The sequence below is a fragment of the Pristiophorus japonicus genome, chromosome 15, assembly GCF_044704955.1.
Source record: "Pristiophorus japonicus isolate sPriJap1 chromosome 15, sPriJap1.hap1, whole genome shotgun sequence".
NCBI classification, from domain to species: domain Eukaryota; kingdom Metazoa; phylum Chordata; class Chondrichthyes; family Pristiophoridae; genus Pristiophorus; species Pristiophorus japonicus.
Genome location: NC_091991.1, coordinates 141,035,715 through 141,057,598, shown reverse-complemented (window position 1 = coordinate 141,057,598; position 21,884 = coordinate 141,035,715). Strand labels below are relative to the sequence as shown.

At 47.2% G+C, this 21,884-nt stretch overlaps 1 protein-coding gene across 1 annotated transcript in view; it reads right to left on the bottom strand.

Annotated features, from left to right (window-relative positions):
- Positions 1-21,884, bottom strand: part of LOC139225891 (syntaxin-binding protein 4) — an 85,058-nt gene that overhangs the window by 11,951 nt on the left and 51,223 nt on the right. Inside the window, exons 13-20 of the mRNA XM_070856757.1 lie at positions 20,408-20,504; positions 16,692-16,819; positions 16,201-16,293; positions 11,891-11,956; positions 10,496-10,687; positions 4,997-5,113; positions 3,301-3,350; positions 2,353-2,456 (exon numbers count right to left, since the gene is read on the bottom strand). Coding sequence (XP_070712858.1) covers positions 2,353-2,456; positions 3,301-3,350; positions 4,997-5,113; positions 10,496-10,687; positions 11,891-11,956; positions 16,201-16,293; positions 16,692-16,819; positions 20,408-20,504 — 847 coding nt within the window. The remainder of the gene's footprint in view (positions 1-2,352; positions 2,457-3,300; positions 3,351-4,996; positions 5,114-10,495; positions 10,688-11,890; positions 11,957-16,200; positions 16,294-16,691; positions 16,820-20,407; positions 20,505-21,884) is intronic.

Sequence of the window (21,884 nt, the reverse complement as noted above, 5' to 3'; positions counted from 1 at the left end):
GTGTACGGTGTCAAAAAGATGCACCAATACCTTTTTGCGGCCAAGTTTGCATTAGAAACCGACCACAAGCCCCTCACGTCCCTCCTATCCGAGAGCAAGGCAATAAACGCCAATGCCTCGGCACGAATTCAACGGTGGGCACTCATGCTGGCGTCCTACGACTATACCATAAGGCACAGACCAGGCACAGACAAATGTGCCGACGCGCTCAGCAGGCTACCCCTGGCGACCATGGAAGGGTCTGACGAACAGGACTGTGAGATAGTCATGGCAATCAATGCCTTTGAGTCCACAGGTTCGCCCATGACGGCTTGCCAAATCAGAGCCTGGACGGCCAGCGACCCCACGTTATCCTTAGTATAAAGATGTGTCCTAACTGGTGACTGGGCAGAGGCTCGCGATGCCTGCCCCGAGGAATTAAAACCCTTTCACAGGCGCATGCATGAGCTATCACTACAAGCAGACTGCCTGATGTGGGGCAGCCGAGTAGTCATGCCTCTGCGAGGCAGAGAGGCATTTGTCCGGGAGCTCCACCGCGAGCACCCGGGGATCGTTCTCATGAAGGCCATAGCCAGATTCCATGTCTGGTGGCCTGGTATTGACGCGGACTTGGAGCTCTGCATCCGAAGGTGCACCATTTGTGCCCAACTCAGCAATGCTCCCAGGGAGGCTGCACTGAGCCCCTGGCCCTGGCCTACCAAACCGTGGTCACGGGTGCATGTAGACTATGCGGGCCCATTCATAGGCAAAATGTTCCTCATAGTTGTAGATGCATTTTCAAAGTGGATCGAATGCACCATTTTAAACTCGAGCATAACCTCCACCACTGTGGAGAGCCTCGCAACCATGTTTGCAACGCACGGAATCCCTGACATATTGGTCAGTGACAATGGTCCGTGCTTCACCAGCGCAGAATTTCAAGACTTTATAATTGACCACGGCATAAATCACGTCAAGACGGCACCATTCAAGCCGGCCTCCAACGGCCAGGTGGAGAGAGCAGTGCAAATCATTAAACAAGGCATGCTTAAAATCCAAGGTCCCACGCTGCAGGGTCGCCTGTCGCGACTGCTGCTGGCATACAGATCTCGTCCGCACTCACTGACTGGGATCCCCCCGCGCAACTGTTGATGAAAAGAACTTTAAAAACAAGGCTCTCATTAATCCTCCCAGACATGCATGAAATCGTTGAGGCAAAGCGCCATAAGCTGACTGAGTACCATGACAGAAATTCGAGCGGGAGATGGAATGAGATAGGGGACAAAGTGTTTGTACTAAACTATGGCAGGGGTCCCGAATGGCTTGCAGGGACAGTAACGGGCAAGGAAGGAAACAGGCTGCTGGTAGTACACATGGACAATGGCAAAACCTGCCGGAGGCATGTTGACCAAGTCAAAAGCAGATTTACCAACAACACTGCGGAACCAGAGGCAGACTACAATGTGGAACTCGCACCACATGGATTAGTGTATATCACTATGCAAACCCAATTCACAGAACAGAATTCATCTGTTATGCTTCTTGTTGCCTCAAAGCTACAATATATTTAACAACAACGATTTACATTTATATCGTGCCTTTAACATAGTGAAATGTCCCAAGACGCTTCATAAGAGCGTTATCAAAATTTGACATGAGCCACAAAAGCAAATATTAGAACTGGTGGCCGAAAGCTTGGTCAAAGAGGTAGGTTTTAAGGAGCGTCTTAGAGGAGAGAAAGCTGGAGAGGTTTAGGGAGGGAATTTCAGAGTTAGGGCCTCGGCAACTGAAGGCACAGCCGCCAATGGTGGGACGATGAAAATCGGGGATGCTTAGGAGGGCACAATTAGAGGAGCGCAGAGATCTTGGAGGCTTGCAGGGCTGCTGGAGATTACAGAGTTAGGGAGGGGAGAGGCCACAGAGGGATTTGTAAACAAGGATGAGAAGTTTAACATTAAGGCATTGCTGGACTAGGTCAACAAACACACAGGGTGATGGGCAATGCTCCCTCTGATTTTTTTTCAATGCACGGCCCCTTTAATTGGCTGCACAGTCCATTAAAATTTTCACGCATGTGTGGTTCCTTCTATGTAAAAGCCGGTGAGCAGCCTGCGCGGGACCTCCAGACCGCTGCACGGCCGCACAGCTTAGTGACTTGGTGTGAGTTAGGATATGGGCAGTAGTGTTTTGGGTGAGCTGTATGCAAAAATAGATGAATGCCGCAGGACAGAATTTATCTGCAATGTTTCTTGCCTCAAAGTTGCAATACTTTTAATGCTAAGATACGCCGAAAAGGATAGAGTACAAATATTATTCTGTGGTGAAGCTGGGAGTTCTGCCAAACCCATTCTCACATCCTTGTACCCAGCTTACCATTTTCACACTCAAGCAGCTGCTTCGCTTCGGCGGCAAGCAGTTCTTCGGGTTCTGGAGGGGCCAGGCTGCTTTCCCTTTGGAGGGGCTTGGACTGGTTGGCCCTGCAGCGAGGGAGAAAGTACAACAGATCAATTTGCTGAAATGTATCTCAGTGCACTGAGCTCACGTATCGGTGCACTTCTAAAAGACAAAAGTCACACTTCACAGATGCTGAGGTTCCGGCGTTAAGTGAAAGTGTCAGTAGAGGAGGAACAGCAATGTTGCAGAAGTGCTACAGAGCGCCAGAAAGATTATTCACCCAGTATTATATCCACATTATTTCATTAAAATAGTGTCTGAATAGAACATACCGGGGTACACCCCGATTTTGCGCGATGTGATAGCGAATTGACAGCCTGTTTTACATCTCACCTGATTTTTATTTCTACTGACTTCAACGAAAATAAAATTCGGATGAGATGTAAAGCCTTGCTACCACCGCACAAAATCAAGATCTACCCCACTGAGTGTCCAACTCTTGATATCCCTTGAAGGCTGCATTCTGACATCCGAAGTTGAGTTTCCTCCCATAGAGTAACCTTTGACTTTGAGATTTAGGAGGATAAATCGTGGTCAGCAATGCAATACGATGATATATTCGTGAGGATGGCTGATGTTTATCTTACACCACGTGTACGAGTTGCTAACCAGTGGTTTTGTTTTCCGTCGTTTCACTCAAGAGTCAGCACGAGCTTTACGGAATAAGCACACATTTGCTGTCAGAAATTGTGTACATAATCTCAGTCCTGACCATGACACGTTCCTTTCATAGCATTAAATTAACACTTCTTTGTGTCTTTATATCAGTGTGAAGATGTCAAAACCATCTTTAGATTTCCTCTGGTACAACCTAGAATTCTGCTCACATGTTACGATAGATGTGATACGTTATACTTCGTTACTTACCCTTCATCAGTCCCTTGTAGAGTGGCAGAGGTTAGAACCTTGTGTACTTTCTGCAAGGGAAGGAAAATAGTCAGTATTGAAACTTTTTTGGGGGGGTGGGGAAAGTGGACAAAATTCATGTTCAATTAGATGTGAGTTATCAGTGCTGGGGGATGCAATATTTCCATCTGTTCGACAAAGTAAAATCCCCCCTCTACTACTCCAACAATGTGCATGGACAATCGCCTCCACACACACTCACACAGCCCTTACTGCACAAGTATGAACTCGACTTCTTACATGAGCTGTCCTGACAATAAACACATAGAAATAGAAATTTTTTCCAACGTGACTCCACCAGGCTTGGAAGAATCATTAAGCCCAGAGGTTGTGAGACAAAATCATCTAGTGTCAGTGTCACCGAGTCCTATAGAGCTCTAGTCCCACGGGGCCACTCCACCTTGCTCCTGGCTAGTTTCTAAGGGGTCCTTCTCCACAGTACAACGCCAGATTATTCTTTACCTTCCTCATTTGCATTCAGTTGTCATTTCAGTGCTCGATGCACTGGAAAAAGAAACATCCATAAAGCAGCTATTTTCAATGTGAGGAAAGGAGAGTAAGTGAGCCCTTGCACTTTTTAATATGGCTTCCCTGACATAGGTTTAAAAAAAAAGTGGCTTCAGCTTCTATACATGGTGTCAGCAGTGGCTCAGTGTTACATCGAGTAACATCAAGTCTACTGCACAGAAACAGGCCATTCGGCCCAACTGCTCTATGCTGGTGTTTATGCTCCACACGAGCCACCTCCCACCCTACTCCCTCTAACCCCATCAGCATATCTTCTATTCCTTTCTCCCTCATGTACTTATTTAGCTTCCCCTTAAATGCATCTGTGCTAGTCGTCTCAACAACTCCTTGTAGTGAATTCCACATTCCTATCACTCTTTCAGTTTCTCCTGAATTCCCTATTGGATTTATTAGTGACTATCTTCTATTTATGACCTCTAATTCTAGACTCCCCTACAAGTGGAAACATTTTCTCTACATCTATGCCAACAAACTCATTATCTTAATGTCATCCCTCTGCCTCATGGCAGCACTCTTGCCTCCAAGTCAGAAGGTTATGGGTTCAAATCCCAATCCAGAGACAAAATCTTGCCTGACACTCCAGTGCAGTGCTGAGGGAGTGCTGCACTTTTGGAGTTGCCATCTTTTGGATGAAAAGTTAAACCGAGGCCCCAGCTGCTGTCTCAGGTGGACATAAAAGATCCTAAAATACTATTTGAAGAAGAGGCGGGGAGTTCTAACTGGCATCCTGGCCAATATTTACCCCTCAACCAACATCACTAAAAACAGATTATCTGGTCATTATCACATTGCTATTTGTGGGAGCTTGCTATGCACAAATTAGCTGCTGCGATTCCTACATGACAACAGTGACTGCACTTCAAAAATACTTCAATGACTGTGAAGCGCTTTGGAGCGCCCTAAGGCCTTGAAAGGCACTATATAAATGCAAGTCTTTTGCATGATTGGCTCAGCATATTCTAGCACTGTTCAAGGCTTGTGTCAAGACTGATGATAAAACTATCGTTGGTTTGTTTTGCACACTTGTAATAAAAAGGCAAGACATGACACGAGCTGGCAGATCATGACTAGATAATTTTTCGCTCTTGTGAAAGATGTGTTCACTTCAATGATTATAGACAAGTTTCACCTCAGCAAAGGACAATAGTTTCTTGTTTGAGATTTCCAGATGTTTGAGATTGAGCTCAGATGTACGCAGCTGGCATTCGGCGATTGACAGTCTTTGCTGCAGATCCTGTCCGTCCTCCTAATAAATTAAATCTCAACATCAAAGGAGCAGGCACAAACCGCGGATACATTTCAAATAGAAGCCTTTGCAAAATCACAATGATTTTCTGTCTACTTTACAAGGCACTAATGGTGTCTAAATCGCCAAGGACAAGTTAGAACTTTGTGGTTGTCTAACCAGCTACCTTGAATCAACAAAACTTTCTGTTGCCGTTTATTTTGTGCTAAATATCAGTTAAAATTGAAATATTACCTAAAAGTGTCATTATTTCTATTTCACCTTATTTTACAAAAATAATGCAGTTGCTAAATAAACCTGCCTATACTACGGTAAAATTAGGCACTATTGTATCAGAATTAGACACTAGATAGTCAAAGAGACAACGATTTTATTGCCAGAAGACAGCCCTTTGTAAATAGGGCTGTTGAACTAATTCGGGCCAGCTGGAATCTTCTGCTTTTCTACATTAGGAGAACATTGTGGCCTAGAAATTCGGCCGCGCCCATTTTTCGGGCATTAAATGGCCGTTTAAGCCTCCAATATGGCAGGCAGGAAGCACACGCTGATCAAGAGCTGAAGTGTGCTGTCTTCCTAAGCCCAAAAAAAACCCAGCATGTAAGCCCCACGCCTGAAATAGGCCCTTTGTATCTGAAAATATGGCCCCCACTGCAAGATTGGTTTGCCCTGAGGCAGCCAGTGCCACAACCATCAAGGTAAGTTTAGCATGAAAGAAATACCAGGCAAATTAACATTAATCTAGATCTTGAACGAATCTCCACTTTTTGTCTGTTACGTTTCTGTGAAGTGACGGGACATTTTTTTTCTATGCTGATGGTGCTATATTGTTGTTGTAGAAAGATGGATAGTTGAATGTAGCCAAAATAATGAGGATGCATTTTTTTTTAAACTTGTTAGGTGCCAGAGGTTGGCTAAATAACAAATAGAATAGTTGCAGGGTGAGCCAGACAAAATTGTAGATGATGACATGGCATGGCAGAAGAGGTGAATGGCTATGTTGTACCTGTTTTTAATTGTGAGGTCCTGTACAGCACCTTGTACAGTGGATAAAATTAAAAACTCAAATAGGTTCTTTACAGATGTTAGGGGAAATAGTGCAGGATAGACTGAAGGGAGAAATTTGCAGAGCTATGGAGAAAGGGGCAGGGGAGTGGACTAACTGGATTTTCAAGAGCCGGCACAGACGCGTTGGGCCAAATGTCCTCCTTCTGTGCTGTACGATTCTATAACTCAAGGTGGAAAATGCAGCAGAACCAGGTTTCATTTACCCTCAGGTACTGAAGGAAATGGCTGAGGTTGAAGTGTTAGTAAATCAGGGACATTCCAGATGAATGAATATTTTTCAGCCTGGAGGATGGCGGACAGTGGTGTTCCCCAGGGGTCGGTGCTAGGACCACTGCTTTTTTTGATATTTATAAATGACTTGGATATTGGAATACAGAGTAAAATTTCAAAGTTTGCTGATGATGCCAAACTTGGAGGTGTGGCAAACAGTGAGGATGATATCAATCAGCTGCAAAAGGACAAAGATAGGCTGGCAGAATGGGCAAACAAGTGGCAGATGGAATTTAATACAGAGAAGTGTGAGGTGATGCATTTGGCAGAAGGGATAGGGAGAGGCAATATAGACTTAATGGCACTGTTCTAAAGAGTATGCTTGGACAGAGGGACCTGAGGGTTCATGTGCATAGAGATCTTTGAAGGTGGCAGGACGTATTAAGAGAGTAGTTAGCAAAGCATATAGGATCCTGGGCGTCATAAATGGAGGTATTGAGTACAAAAGCAGGGAAGTTATGCTGAACCTTAATGTGCTCAAGTTTCGGCCCGAGTTGCTCCTATTTTTTTGGAGCAAATAGTTTACAATGGGGCATCTTAGAAAATGCAATTCTCGGCATTTAGTTTGCTTCAGTTCTAGTTTCATTTTAGAACAGATTTTTTTTCTCCAAAAGGGGATGTGTCAAGCCACTTACGCCTGTTTTGCAAGTTTAGGCAGCGAAAACTTACTCCAAACTAACTCAGAATGGAGTAAGTGTAGATTTTTGTACGCTCAGAAAAACCTTGCCTACACTTATAAATTAGGTGTAGGGAATGAAAGATGGGTGGGGGAAAGGGGGGTTTAAACACTTCACTTTTACAAATAAAGAGCCATCATCAATAATAAATAATAAATAAATCAATAAATCAACCAATAAATCAATCAAAAAAACTTTAAAAATTACAAATAAAAAAAATAATAAAAAAATCAATCAGTAAACAAAAAGTTAAGTTTCTACTCACCTACTGCAGCACCGGGAGCCCTCCAACAGCGTGCTGGGACAGGCCCCCCCCCCAGTGTCTCTCTCTCTCTGTCTCTGTCAGTGTCTCTCTCTCTGTCTGTCAGTGTCTCTCTCTCTCTGCTGCTGTCAGTGTCTCTCTCTCTGTCTCTGTCAGTGTCTCTCTCTCTGTCTGTCAGTGTCTCTCTGCTGCTGTCAGTGTCTCTCTCTCTCTGTCTCTGTCAGTATCTCTCTCTCTGCCTCTGTCAGTGTCTCTCTCTCTGCCTCTGTCAGTGTCTCTCTGTGTTTCTGACAGTGAGGGGTGGGGGGAGAGAGGGGGGAGGGAAGAGGGGGGAGGGAGGGAGGAGAGGAGGGGGAGAGGAGTGGGGAGGGAGGGGGAGAGGAGGGGGAGAGGAGGGGGAGAGGAGGGGGAGGGGGAGGGGGAGGGGGAGGGGGAGGGTGGAAGAGGAGGAGGAGAGAGGAGGGGGAGAGAGGATGGGGAGAGAGGATGGGGGAGAGAGGATGGGGGAGAGAGGATGGGGGAGAGAGGAGGGGAGAGGAGGGGGAGGGAGTGGAGAGAGGCAGGGGGAGGGAGGGAGGGGGGAGAGGAGGGGGAGGGGGAAGGAGAGGAGGGGGAGGGTGGGGGGAGAGGGGAGAGGGAGGGGGGAGCGGAGGGGGAGAGAGAGGGAGAGGAGAGAGGAGAGAGGAGGGGGAGGGGAGTGGGTAGAGGAGGGGGAGGGGAGTGGGTAGAGGAGGGGGAGGGGAGTGGGTAGAGGAGGGGGAGGGGAGTGGGTAGAGGAGGGGGAGGGGAGGGGAGGGGGTAGAGGGGGCAGGGCTGAACGGGAGGGGGGGAGAGGAGGCTGAACGGGCCCCGCTGTCGCCGACGCAGATGCCTGGCAGCTGCCAAGCACGGGTGGGGCCCGCCCCCAGCGAGATGATGGGCGGGTGGGCCCTGCCGCCGATATGGAGAGAGGGAGGGGGGAGAGGAGGAGGGAGGAGGGGGAAGGGCTAAACGGGAGGGTGGGGGGGGGGGGGGAGACTGAATGGGATGGGGGGGGAGGGGAAGCTGAACGGGAGGGGGGAAGCTGAACGGGAGGGATGGGGAGGGGAGGAGGCTGAACGGGAGGGGGAGGGGGGAGTTGAACGGGAGGGAGGGAGAGGGGGGGGGAGCTGAACGGGAGGGAGGCCCGAGTCCCGATCTTTGCCCGGGGAGCCCATTCAGCCAGGGCTAGGGCCGGTGTGCTTCAGGCCTCTCCCACGCAGCCTCGGAGACAAGGAGCTACTGCATATGTGTGCACACTCTAGCGCGCTTGTGCAGAGGTACCGGCACTGTTTTCAGCGCCGGGACTTGGCTCCGCCCCCGACCCCTTGTGCTGCGCCACGCCGAGCATGAAGACGTCCCGAGGAGCTCGCAGAATCACAAGGTAAGTTTTCGGCGCCCTTTTTATTGCGGAAAGTCGACGCACCTTATGGAGGTGCACCATTTTTACAGAGGGCGGAAACTTGGGCCCTATAAAGCTCTGGTTAGGCCACAACTGGAGTATTGTGTCCAGTTCTGGTCACCACACTTTAAGAAGGATGTGAAGGTCCTTGAGAGGGTGCGGAGGAGATGTGCCAGAATGGTTCCCGGGATGAGGGATTTTAGCTACATGGTTAGGCTGGAGAAACTGGGGTTGTTCTCCTTGGAGCAAAGGAGTTTGAGGGGAGATTTGATAGGCGTGTACAAGATTATAACAGGTTTATATAAGAAAAGTTGTTCCCATTAGCTGATGGTACAAGGACTAGGGGATACAGATTTAAGGATTTTGGCAAGAAACACAGAGGGGATGTGAGGAAGAACTTTTTTATGCAGTGATTGGTAATGACCTGGAACATGCTGCCTCCGAGGGTGGTGAAAGCGGAGATGATCAATGATTTCAAAAAGAAATTGGATGGGCACTTGAGGGAAATAAACTTTCAGGGCGACGGGGATTGAGCGGGGCAATGGGACTGACTGGATTGCTCTATAGAGAGCTGGCATGGACTCGATGGGCCAAATGACCTCCTTCTGTACCATAATGTCTCTGACTCTATGATTGGGTAAGTATAAACTAATTAATTTAGCTACCGTGGTGGAAAAATTAAAGACATCATTAAGGATGCTATTAAAATCATGTATAATTCTTGGGCTTGATATGTTATACTCAGCATGACTTCAAAAAGCAGATGTCATGTTTGAGAAAACCTGCTCCAGTTTTTTTTTATAAAGAAGCCACTAGAACAATAGATAAGGGACATCTGGTAAATGTCATCTACTTGAATTTGCAAAAGTGCCATATGGCTACAGTAGCCTCGTGGTTATTACATAGCATATACAGCATGGAAACAGGCCATTCGGCTCAACCAGTCCATGCCGGTGTTTATGTTCCACTCGAGCCTCCTCCCATCCTTCTTCATCCAACTCTATCAGTTTAACCCTCTATTCCCTTCTCCCTCATGTGTTTATTGAGCTACCCTTAAATGCATCTATACTATTCACTTCAACTCCTCCCTGTGGTAGCGAGTTCCACACTCTCACCAATCTCTGGGTAAATATGTTTCTTCTGAATTCTCTATTTGATTTCTTGGTAACTATCTTATGTTGATGGCCTTTACTTTTGCTCTTCCCCACAAGTTATGTTGATAGATGACAACCTATATGTTGTACACATATGGTGGTAAGTTCAAAGTTAAAGTTCAATGGTAAGCTGTGAAATGGAATTCTCATAACTTTGGCATCAGGGAAACAGAGAGCTGCCTAACTGGTTCACTAATGTTCTTTTGGGAAAGGAACCTATCACCCATGTGTAGTTTACTCCAAATGACTTCTGACTCAGGCAATTCCAACTCAGTCAGGCCGTCCCATTAACATCTGGGGGCTGTGGGGAGAGCTGCCCCACAGACTAGTCAAGCACAGAATCATACCATTCAACTAACATCCAAAGCTCTTCCATCACACGAGTAGTATATCCTGTCCCACCAGAGTTCAGTTAGGTTTGACTCCAGACCCAATGAAGTCTCATGGCTTTAGGTCAAACAAGGCTCAAGAAAACTCCTTCGTCCGCTCCATGTTCACGTTTGATCATCTCACAGCACTCACTACATTACTCACCTTTGTAACCTCCGCAGAATTATTTTGTTTCTTTCCTGTCAGCTTGGTTTTGAGGTCCATGATCTCGGCTTCCAGAAGACGTATTACCTCCTCATAGTCCTGCTCAGCACTGTGAGACTGATGCTGAACTGCATCAGCCAACTGCAACTTGTTCTGCAAAGTCCTGTTTTCTGCAAGTGCAACTGTGGCTTTCTGCAGGATTTAGAAGCAGAGTATTGGGGTTATGTTGAAGCCAAGCACACAATGGGATTACTGCACTATATTGGGGAAGATTTTCATCTTTATCGGCCTGGGCATTGAGCACATTCTTGGCAGAAAGGAAAATTGGGCAAGGAGCTTTGCACATTGTGATGCACCACACATAGTTCATCTTTTTGTGCTCTTCTGAGGCAGTTGCTCAATGCCCGGGTGATGATCAATAATCGGCAGGAGACTCAATACTCAAGTAAGGCTCAATGCCCGGTGATGCTCAATGCCCAGGTGATGATCAATATCCAGGTGAGGATCAATATCTGGGTGAGGATCAATATCCGGGTGAGGATCAATGCTCGGGTGATGATCAATGCCCGGGTGATGATCAATGCCCGGGTGATGATCAATGCCCGGGTGATGGTCAATGCCCGGGTGAGGGTCAATATCCGGGTGAGGATCAATATCCGGGTGAGGATCAATGCCCGGGTGATGATCAATGCCCGGGTGATGATCAATGCCCGGGTAAGGCTCAATGCCCGGGTGATGATCAATGCCCGGGTGATGATCAATGCCTGGGTGATGATCAATGCCTGGGTGATGATCAATATCCAGGTGATGATCAATGCCCGGGTGATGATCAATGCCCGGGTAAGGCTCAATGCCCGGGTAAGGCTCAATGCCCGGGTAAGGCTCAATGCCCGGGTGATGATCAATGCCCGGGTGATGATCAATGCCCGGGTGATGATCAATATCCAGGTGATGATAAACCCGGGTGATGATCAATATCCAGGTGATGATCAATGCCCGGGTGATGATCAATGCCTGGGTGATGATCAATATCCAGGTGATGATCAATATCCAGGTGATGATCAATGCCTGGGTGATGATCAATATCCAGGTGATGATCAATATCCAGGTGATGATCAATGCCCGGGCGTTGATCAATGCCCGGGTGTTGATCAATGCCCGGGTGATGATCAATATCCGATTGATGATCAATATCCGGGTGATGATCAATGCCCAGATGGAGACTCAATGCCCGGGATGGAGACTCAATGCCCGGGACGGAGACTCAATGCCCGGGACGGAGACTCAATGCCCGGGACGGAGACTCAATGCCCGGGACGGAGACTCAATGCGCGGGTGATGCCGAATGCTCATTTGATGCTCAATGTTCCATTGCCACAGCAAAGTCGCACTAACCTGAGTCAACTGTTGAAGCTCCTCCTCCAGTGATTTCTTGTTCTTCTCCATCTCCTTGACAAGGGCCTATGATTGCAAAAAAAAAGACTTTATGGGCAGACGCTTTGATCCGTTGCTCCTGATACTGAAATTGCTAGCTATAGGTAATTAACAAGTTTATGCCTTTCAGATGAGGTTAACCCAAAGCCCCATCTACCCTCTCAGGTGGATGTAAAAGATCCCATGGCATTATTTGAACAGCAGGGTAGTTCTCCCCAGTATCTTGGTCAATATTTATCTCTCAACCAATACCATTAAAACAGATAACCTCATCATTTATCTCATTGCTGTTGTGGGAGCTTGCTATGTGCAAATTGACTGATGTATTTCCCTATATTACAATAGTGACGACACTTCAAAAGTATCGCTGCAAAGAGATCTTGAGGTAGAGATAGGCTCTATATAAATGAAAGGTTTTACTTTTTTTGTGATTGTGCATTTGAGTCATAGCTAATAACGAATAACATTTATAATTGACAAATAGTAGCTTATCTACTATTTCTGTGTTTTTTTTCTAATATATCCTTAACCACACTAAGCTACACCTTTGAGATAATTTGATCCTTCTTAGGTCCATTCACTAATAAAAAATGAAATAATACTTGTAGTATTTTAAAAATGATAAGCATATAAGAGATTGTGATGGGTATAAAAAGGTTATCCAGAATATTGTTTTAAATTAAACCATGGGAGTAGAACTGTGGGACACAGGTTCAAACTAGTAAATGGTCATTTTAGGACCAATATCAGCAAATTATTTTTTACACAAAAAATTATCAACTTGTGGACCTAGAGTAGTGAAGGCAAGCTTAGAATTATTTAGGAAGCAATTGATGCTACAATGGGACATGCTAGAATTTTTCTGGATGGCTGAATTAAGATGAGTCAAAAGGCCTTTCTCATCTGCAATTATCTCATGATCGTGTGACCAGTGATAAGGAAAGTCCGCAGCCTAGAAATTTGTCTCAGGCAGTGGCACCAAACGGGCGGTATTGGATCGGCCGCCCGTTGTGCACAGCGTATGATAAAAACGTAAGAAATAGGAGCAGGAGTAGGCCATTCTGCCCTTCAAGCCTGCTCCACCATTCAATAAGGTCATGGCTGATCTTCTACCCCAACTCCACTTTCCTGCATTATCCCCATATCCCTTGATTCCCTTAATATCCCAAAATCTATCAATCTCTATCTTGAATATACTCAATGATTGAGCCTCCACAGCCTTCTGGGGTAGAGACTTCCAAAGATTCACCACCCTCTGAGTGAAGAAATTTCTCCTTATCTCCATCCTAAATGGCCAACCCCTTATACTGAGACTGTGACCCCTGGTTTTAGACTTCCCAGCCAGGGGAAACATCCTCCCTGCATCTACTCTGTCAAGCCGTGTAAGAATATTGTATGTTTCAATTAGATCACCTCTCATTTTTCTAAACACTAGGGAATATAGGCCTAGTCTACTCAATTTTGAATATTCAGATATTGACCGCAATGGAACTGAAAATCAGGCGCTGCGTACAATGGGTGGCCGATGTGATACCGCCTATTTAGCCCGGGACTAATTTCTAGCCTATTTCCACAGAAAACCCGTCTCTATGATCTATGTGTGAATGTACCTTTTCATAAAATGTGAATATACTTTATTGAGAATCTAATATATATAAGAAACACTTCTAGTTTATGGGAAGGTTGGTGAAATTCCTGAAACATTTACTATTAATTTGATGTGGTCTTATAAATTATCTGGGAATTTATTGTCTCATTTATCTTAAATATCAGCAGGTGCATTCGAAGTTGGGTATTTTAGTAGGAGTGGTCCCTTGAATGATGACACACAGATGTCCCTTAGCAGAGGGGCCAACAACCAGGGGGCATGGATTTAAATAATTGGTAGGAGGTTTACAGGGGATTTGAGGGGAAATGTCTTCACCCAGAGGGTGGTGGGGGTCTGGAACTCACTGCCGGAAAGGGTGGTAGAGGCAGAAACCCTCACCACATTTAAAAAGTACTTGGATGTGCACTTAAAGTGCCGCAACCTACAGGGCTACGGGCCTCGAGCTGGGAAGTGGGATTAGGCTGGATAGCTCTATGCCGGCCAGCGCAGACACGATGGGCCGAAATGGTCTCCTTCTGTGCTGTAAATTTCTATGATTCTATGTCCAGGTTTAAACCCTACAGGGAAATGGATGGCAAAAATCAAGATGGAAATTCAGGCGCAGCTTTTCTCTTTCATTTTATACATTATGATTCACGTGAGGTTTTTCTTGTGCCTAATGTAAAGGCCAGGCCCCCATGGGTGAGCATTCTGACTCCCTATGATCCAAAACATGGCGCAAAGTCATCTGGGTTGCGTGCACTGGGTGAAGAATGGACCCATTTATTGTATCTGGAATAATATGGAGGATTCCCACTGCACACCCACTTCACTGCAGGGGATGACAGATATCAGTCATGCCAGTTACTTTTTGAGGGAATGACTGTTCTGGAGAGTGCTCGGGAGTTGGCCAATTATTGGTGATTTTCCAGTGGGGCTTGGGAGTGAGCCTGTGGCAGGGGAAAGGAGTATGAACACTGGGACTGCACCATTTTTTAAATAGAAAGGACAATTGTTATGAAAGAACAACATTGTAAAGGTGCTGCTCAGGATGTCTAATGAAATGAAAATGCCACAGGCAAAGTAAAAGAAAAAGAAAGAAAGACTTGCATTTAACTAGCACCTTTCATGACCACCGGACGTCTCAAAGCGCTTTACAGCCAATTAAGTACTTTTTGGAGTGTTGTAATGTGGGAAACACAGCAGCCAACTTGCGCACAGCAAACTCTCACAAACAGCAATGTGATAATGACCAAATGGAAAACAAATATGAATGTCTAACAAACATTACAGATATATATCCAGTTTACTCTATGACTGTGGAAACTATATTATACTGATTTGAATCAACAAACCACAAATGATCTACAATACGATTAAAATATTGTTATTCTGATCAATATTATATGAATCATGTAAAATTACTCCTTTCATAATATGTACTGGAATCAGATTTTCTTAGTACTCAGCAGCAGATCATTTCTGAATAACCCTGCCTACTCATCACAATCATTATCCCTCTCGTGTGAACATTACCAAGTTCATGGAATGCATGGACACACTTTTATTCACTGGACCAGTTAAAATTTTTGGACCAAGTGCAGCGTACTGACTATAGGGCCCAAGTTTCCCTAATAAAAAATAATGGCACTCGCTTACCTGGGCGCCCGATTGTATTTGTCCCACCATGTGAACCTTCTGGTGCTGGCACTACCCGAGCTGATCCCGCAGGGCGGGGATTCCAGTGTGTGCCGTAACCGCACAGCGCATGCGCTCCAGGAAAAAAAGGGCAAGTAATTGCGCATGCGCAAAGAATTTTAAAAATGCACCGCGCATGCGCGTTGCTCATGCGCCCGGGGCTAGCAGCGGCTGCAATCGACGAGGAGAAACGGCAGAAGGCTGCCCTTGCTGTTCACAGAAGAAAACTTCATTATTCCAGCTTCTTTGAAAAACCGGGTGGATGTCTCGGAAGATGGAGCCTGGTGGATTATCTTTGAAAGTTTTTTGAAGGTTGTGGATGATTTTGGGATGGAAAAAGTTTAATTTTAAAAAAATGTTTATGGCCTGAATGCAGTTTAACATTGCAAGAACAGCATTATTGGTAAGTTTTCCTTTAGCATTTTTATACTTACTTACAGGTAATGTAATATTTTTAATTGTACTAAAAGGTAAAGTATTATCGAGAGAGTCCATTCGACTGGAGATAGGAGTGGGCCGGCGCGGATTTCTTCAACTGAAGGTAAGGCTTTTTCCTACGGTGACTTTAGGGTCTGTGCGCCAGTTTAAAAATTTTCGCTCAGGAGGAAACTTGGCCTTATGCGCAGAAATGGCGCGGGACCTTCTTTACAGGCACACCAGCGGCAAAATGTATGGCGGCAAACATTCTGGCGCTGGTAGTAGATGCCGGCACCCCGAAACTGGGGAACCTTTGAACTGGGCTTCGGCACCAAAAAACTCACTGGATGCCGAATAAACACGCCCAGTGCTGGGGAAAATTTGGGCCTATAATCAATGACTGAGAGAAAAACAACAACTCAAACACAAATCAACATGAATCAAAACGTCGTGCAACACTAAGACCTTCTGCCGAGATGATCCTGATTGGTAAACAGTGAACCAGAACAGTTCCCCAACAGGATATTACATGTCTTTGTACCACATCCTCTGCTAAAAGAAACCTCACCTTCAGTTTTTTTACCTCCTGACGTAATTCAGTCACCTCTGACTGTAGATGGTCCAGATTTTCGGAGTCATGAGGGGTGACGGAGCTAAAAATCTAAAATTTAGGGAGCGAAGGGAAAAAGCAGTTCAGAACACGGTGTTACATCACACAGCTAAATCCGAGAAGCTTAACTCAGCAATTAAGCACCAGTAGGTTTGCTGGGCATTGTAGTGGTCTACTTGAAATTATTCTGGAATAAAATGTACTAATAAGATCTAAAATAACATGTATGCTTCCCCTTTTGTCTCATGGTGCTTCACAGGAGCGATTATCAAAACAAAAAATGACTGAGGCACATAAGGAGACATAAGGATTAGGTGACCAAAGGCTTGTTCAAAGAGGTAGGTTTTAAGGAGCGTCTTAAAGGAGGAGGAAGAGGTAGTGAGGCAGAGACATCTAGGGAGGGAATCCCAGAGCTCAGGGCCTAGATGGGTGAAGGCACGTTTTCTTACCGGAGACTTGAAAGCTGTCGTGTCAAGAAGGTTCGCAACTTCATGAGGAAAAAACATCAGGGGGCTTTGACTTAGGCCAACGTCCTCCAACTCCTTTGGTAATGTATTTCTTGTCGCCTGCACAAAATCTGCAGAGTCCACTCAGAGTTATTATCGGCCAATTGAGTCTTTAGCCATCAGCCTCTCCATCAGCAGAAACCTAGTTCCCAAATTAGCTTAAGGAGAAACTCCAGTTTCTTGTCCCTCTTTGTTGCAGGCCAGACTCTTCCCACTAGAGGAGGGTTGGAGTGGGACTTCTGCCCCCCGCCATATTTTCCTGGGTTGGAGTTCATTAATCATGTAGGTCAGGCCCTCGTCAGCGTACATTTGAGAGGGAGTGAGTGAAAGGGGCAGGAAAAAATAGAGAGTAATAAAAGCCTGCCACTGTCCATGAGGAAAATTCCATCATTGCTCAAAGAGACGGGAGCTTTTAAAGTGAACAGGAAACCCCTGAAGATCGAGGAGGCGCCAACAGTATTTAGGTCTGCCGGCCGAGGCCTAAAAAAGGTAAGGGACTGAGGCCTCCTAGGAGGAAAAGGTGCCCTATGGGGTCCTTTCCCTCTGCCAAATGGAAAGGACCAGGGTGGGGGGCGGGGGGGTTGACACCCTTGCCCCAGATATGACCATCATCCCATTTCTGTTGCTCCCTGGGGGCAGCGGTGAAAGGCAGGGAAACGGTTTGGGCCCTGCCATCATTTTCATGTGGCGGGCAGGGAGTGGGCAGCTAGCATCCTTCCAGCTGAGGCGGGGAGAGGAAAATCAAAGTCGAGGCAGGGAGCCAGAAGTAGGCCTCACTCTCCCATTTTACTGCTGGTACTGTTGTTATCCTGTCCGACTTGGAGTGGGAGAGCGATGCAAAATCCAGGCAATGGGACCTTCTGATGATATTCCCATTCTGCAAAACTATCACACTGGATTCTAGCTGCATTGATTTTGGCAAGAAAGGGTCAGGGAATTGGATTTATAGATTCAACGTCCTTTAAACCCGCTTTAATTTTTCACCTTTTCAAAAATAATACACCTGTGTAACATCTGCATGATTGAAGATATGAGACAAGGTGGAGTCAAGGCACAATTATATAATGAGTGAACTAATTGTATATGTTGTGAGTGGGTTGTGCTGACTAGCTTGTTCCCCCATCGTAAAGTGAATTAATACCTTCCCACTGAATACTTTATTTACAACAGGAATGCGTCAACAAATCTCAACACTTTCCCTGTTTCATTTACATTTTACTTTTACCTTTTACAAAGTATTGAGACTGGTTTGTAGAGGCAAAGAGCTCAATTTTTAGTCCTCCTGGCAGACACCAGGCCAGGGCTTGGGGCAGTTAAAATGGAGCTGGGGAAACTCCACTGAAAAGGCTACATAAGAATTAGGAGCAGGAGTCAGCCATTCGGCTCCTCAAGCCTGCTCCGCCATTCATTAAGATCATGGCTCATCTACCTCGACTCCACTTTCCTGCACGACTCCATATCCCTTGATTCCCTTAATATTCAAAAATCTAGCGATCTCGACCTTGAATATATTCAGACTGAACCTCCACAGCCCTCTGGGGCAGAGAATTCCAAAGATTCACCACCCTCTGAGTGAAGAAATTTCTTCTTATCTCAGTCTTAAATGGTTGACCCCTTATTCTGAGACTGTGACCCCTGGTTCTAGACTTCCCAACCAGATGAGACATCCTCCCTGCATCTACCCTGTCAAGCCCTGTAAGAATTTTGTATGTTTCAATGAGATCACCTCTCATTCTTTTAAACTCTAGAGAATATAAGCCTAGTCTACTCAATCTCTCCTCATTGGACAATCCCCCCATCCCAGGAATCAGTCTAGTGAACCTTTGTTGCACTCCCTCTATGGCAAGTATAACCTTCCTTAGACAAGGAGACCAAAACTGTACACAATACTCCAGGTGCGGTCTCACCAGGGCCCTATATAATTGCAGTAAGATGTCCTTACTGCCATGAGGTGGAAAAGTGATCTGGAAAAGACTCTCCCTCCAACGATCTCTCCCTCCTCATGAGGAATCAACTGAGCAACTGACATTTTAGGTGGAGCACTTTGTGATAGCAAACAGGCAAGGAAGCAATGCTAATGGGCCCAGTTACACCACATGGAGACTCAATTGTCGTTTTTTTAAAATTCACTCTTGAGATGTGGTTGGCATTTATTGCCCATCCCTAATTGCTCGAGAAGGAAATGATGGCCTTATTCTTGAATCGCTGCAGTTCTCGTGGTGAAGATGCTCCCACAATGCTGTTAGGTAATACAGGTGTGACGTCCGAAATACGGAAACCTTGGGACCAAGGCCATTCCGGATTCCGGGTATTTCCGGATTTCGGAACATCTTTGCCTGGGCCGAGGAAGGTAGGTAGGGGGGGGTCGGTCGGGCCGCTGGAGTTCTGGGGGTCAGTCAGGCCGGGTGGGGCGGAGGGGTTGGTTGGGCCGGGGAGGGTTGGTCGGGCTGCCGGAGGCTGGGGGTGTTGGTCGAGGCGGGGGGAGGTCAGGCAGCCGGAGGTCGGGCCGAGGCCAGGGGAGGTCGGGCAGCCGGAGGTCGGGCCGAGACGGGGGTAGTTCGGGTGGCCGGAGGTCGGGCCGAGACGGGGATAGTTCGGGTGGCCGGAGGTCGGGCCGAGACGGGGGTAGTTCGGGTGGCCGGAGGTCGGGCCGAGACGGGGATAGTTCGGGTGGCCGGAGGTCGGGCCGAGACGGGGGCAGTTCAGGTGGCCGGAGGTCGGGCCGAGACGGGGATAGTTCGGGTGGCCGGAGGTCGGGCCGAGACGGGGGCAGTTCAGGTGGCCGGAGGTCGGGCCGAGACGGGGGTAGTTCGGGTGGCCGGAGGTCGGGCCGAGACGGGGGTAGTTCGGGTGGCCGGAGGTCGGGCCGAGACGGGGATAGTTCGGGTGGCCGGAGGTCGGGCCGAGACGGGGATAGTTCGGGTGGCCGGAGGTCGGTCCGAGACGGGGGTAGTTCGGGTGGCCGGAGGTCGGGCCGAGACGGGGGTAGTTCGGGTGGCCGGAGGTCGGGCCGAGACGGGGGTAGTTCGGGTGGCCGGAGGTCGGGCCGAGACGGGGGTAGTTCGGGTGGCCGGAGGTCGGGCCGAGACGGGGATAGTTCGGGTGGCCGGAGGTCGGGCCGAGACGGGGATAGTTCGGGTGGCCGGAGGTCGGGCCGAGACGGGGATAGTTCGGGTGGCCGGAGGTCGGGCCGAGACGGGGGTAGTTTAGGTGGCCGGAGGTCGGGCCGAGACGGGGGCAGTTCAGGTGGCCGGAGGTCGGGCCGAGACGGGGGTAGTTCGGGTGGCCGGAGGTCGGGCCGAGACGGGGATAGTTCGGGTGGCCGGAGGTCGGGCCGAGGGAGGTCGGACCGAGATGAGGTCGGGCGAGCGTAGGTCAGACCGAGACGGGGGAGTCCTGATTTCGGAACATTTTCCGGTTTCCGGACGACCCCGCCATGGATCTACCCGGTCCGGATTCCGGAACATTCCGGATTCTGAAACTCCGGATTTTGGATGTCGCCCTTTGTAATAACATTACTAACAATGAATCCACACTGATAGCAGTCACAGAAAATTCTGTCCCACCCTCCCTGCTGGGAGAAAATGTATGAATGGAATAGCACTAAAGTGGGAAAGAACGCTGCCAAAAAGTTATTTTAACTAGAAACCCATCTTTACCTCCAAAGGCCACAGTTCCCTGCGAATCATTTGTGAGGCTCTGTCTTAGCATTCTTCTTCGCTCTTCTGTCACATGTAGTCCGAGGTACTTCAGTGCCTACAACAGAGAGGATAGTGTGACAGTCCAAACTACAGTGAGAGTATAGTATTAATGTGGTTAACTTATACCAAGCCTAACCTGCATCAGAATATAAACTGCATGCAATGATACAACTGTAGTATTACATCGAAATGACAGCACAGAACCAGGCCAGTCGGCCCAACTAATCCATGCCCCTGTTCGTGCTTCATGTGAGCCTCTGCCAATCATACTTCAGCCTACCCTATCGGCATATCCTGGAATTCCTTTCTCCCCCAGGTACTTATCCAGCTTCCCTTTAAAGGCATCTATGCTACTCGTCTCGAGTACTCCATATGACAGCGAGTTCTATATTCTAACCACTCTCTGGGTAAATACATTTCTCCTGAATTGTTTATTGAAATATATATATACATATATAATATATAATATATATGAATTATAACCACTACACATTCTCATGTGGCTTGCCTGGTTTGTATCCTCACCTCTCTGCTATTGGAATTTTCAGCCAAGAAAAAAGGCAAGTGAAAGTGTGAATTTTCAAAGATTTGACACCAGTACTGGTATGAGAATCAATTAATAGTCACTGAATCACGTGGGTCTCTGTCAATCTCAGAGTCCTGTGACCAAGCGGCTAAAGTCTCGATCCTGATACACACCAAAAAAACACTTTGGTCTGCAACTTGAATCAATTCAATTTTGTCCCAAAAATGTACGGACAACAAAAGCCTTGAATTTCTTCGCACGTTCTGCTGCTGCACTGCCCTAACTTTGCTGGAATTGGGACATAAATCCTGTTTACGTGTATGAATGGGCTTTCTTCATCATCATCATCATCATCATCATCATCATAGGCAGTCCCTCGGAATGGAGAAGGACTTGCTTCCACTCTTAAAATGAGTCCTTAGGTGGCTGAACAGTCCAATACGAGAACCACAGTCTCTGTCACAGGTGGGACAGATAGTCGTTGAGGGAAGGGGTGGGTGGGACTGGTTTGCCACATGCTCTTTCTATTGCCTGCGCTTGATTTCTGCATGCTCTCAACGACGAGACTCGAGGTGCTCAGCACCCTCCCGGGTGCACTTCCTCCACTTAGGGCGGTCTTTGGCCAGGGACTCCCAGGTGCCAGTGGGGATGTTGCACTTTATCAGGGAGGCTTTGAAGGTGTCCTTGTAACGTTTCCTCTGCCCACCTTTGGCTCGCTTGCCGTGAAGGAGTTCCAAGTAGTTCGCATGTCAGACACGAGAATGGGCTTTCCACCACGCTGCCGACAGGACTATGGGCCCAAGTTTCGGGTTGCGCCGCCTGGACCTGGACGCCCGTTTTTCGCGCCACAAAGTGCGCCTAAAAAAAACTCAACGATTCTCCGGCTCCCTGCTGGTCCTCTGGAGCTGG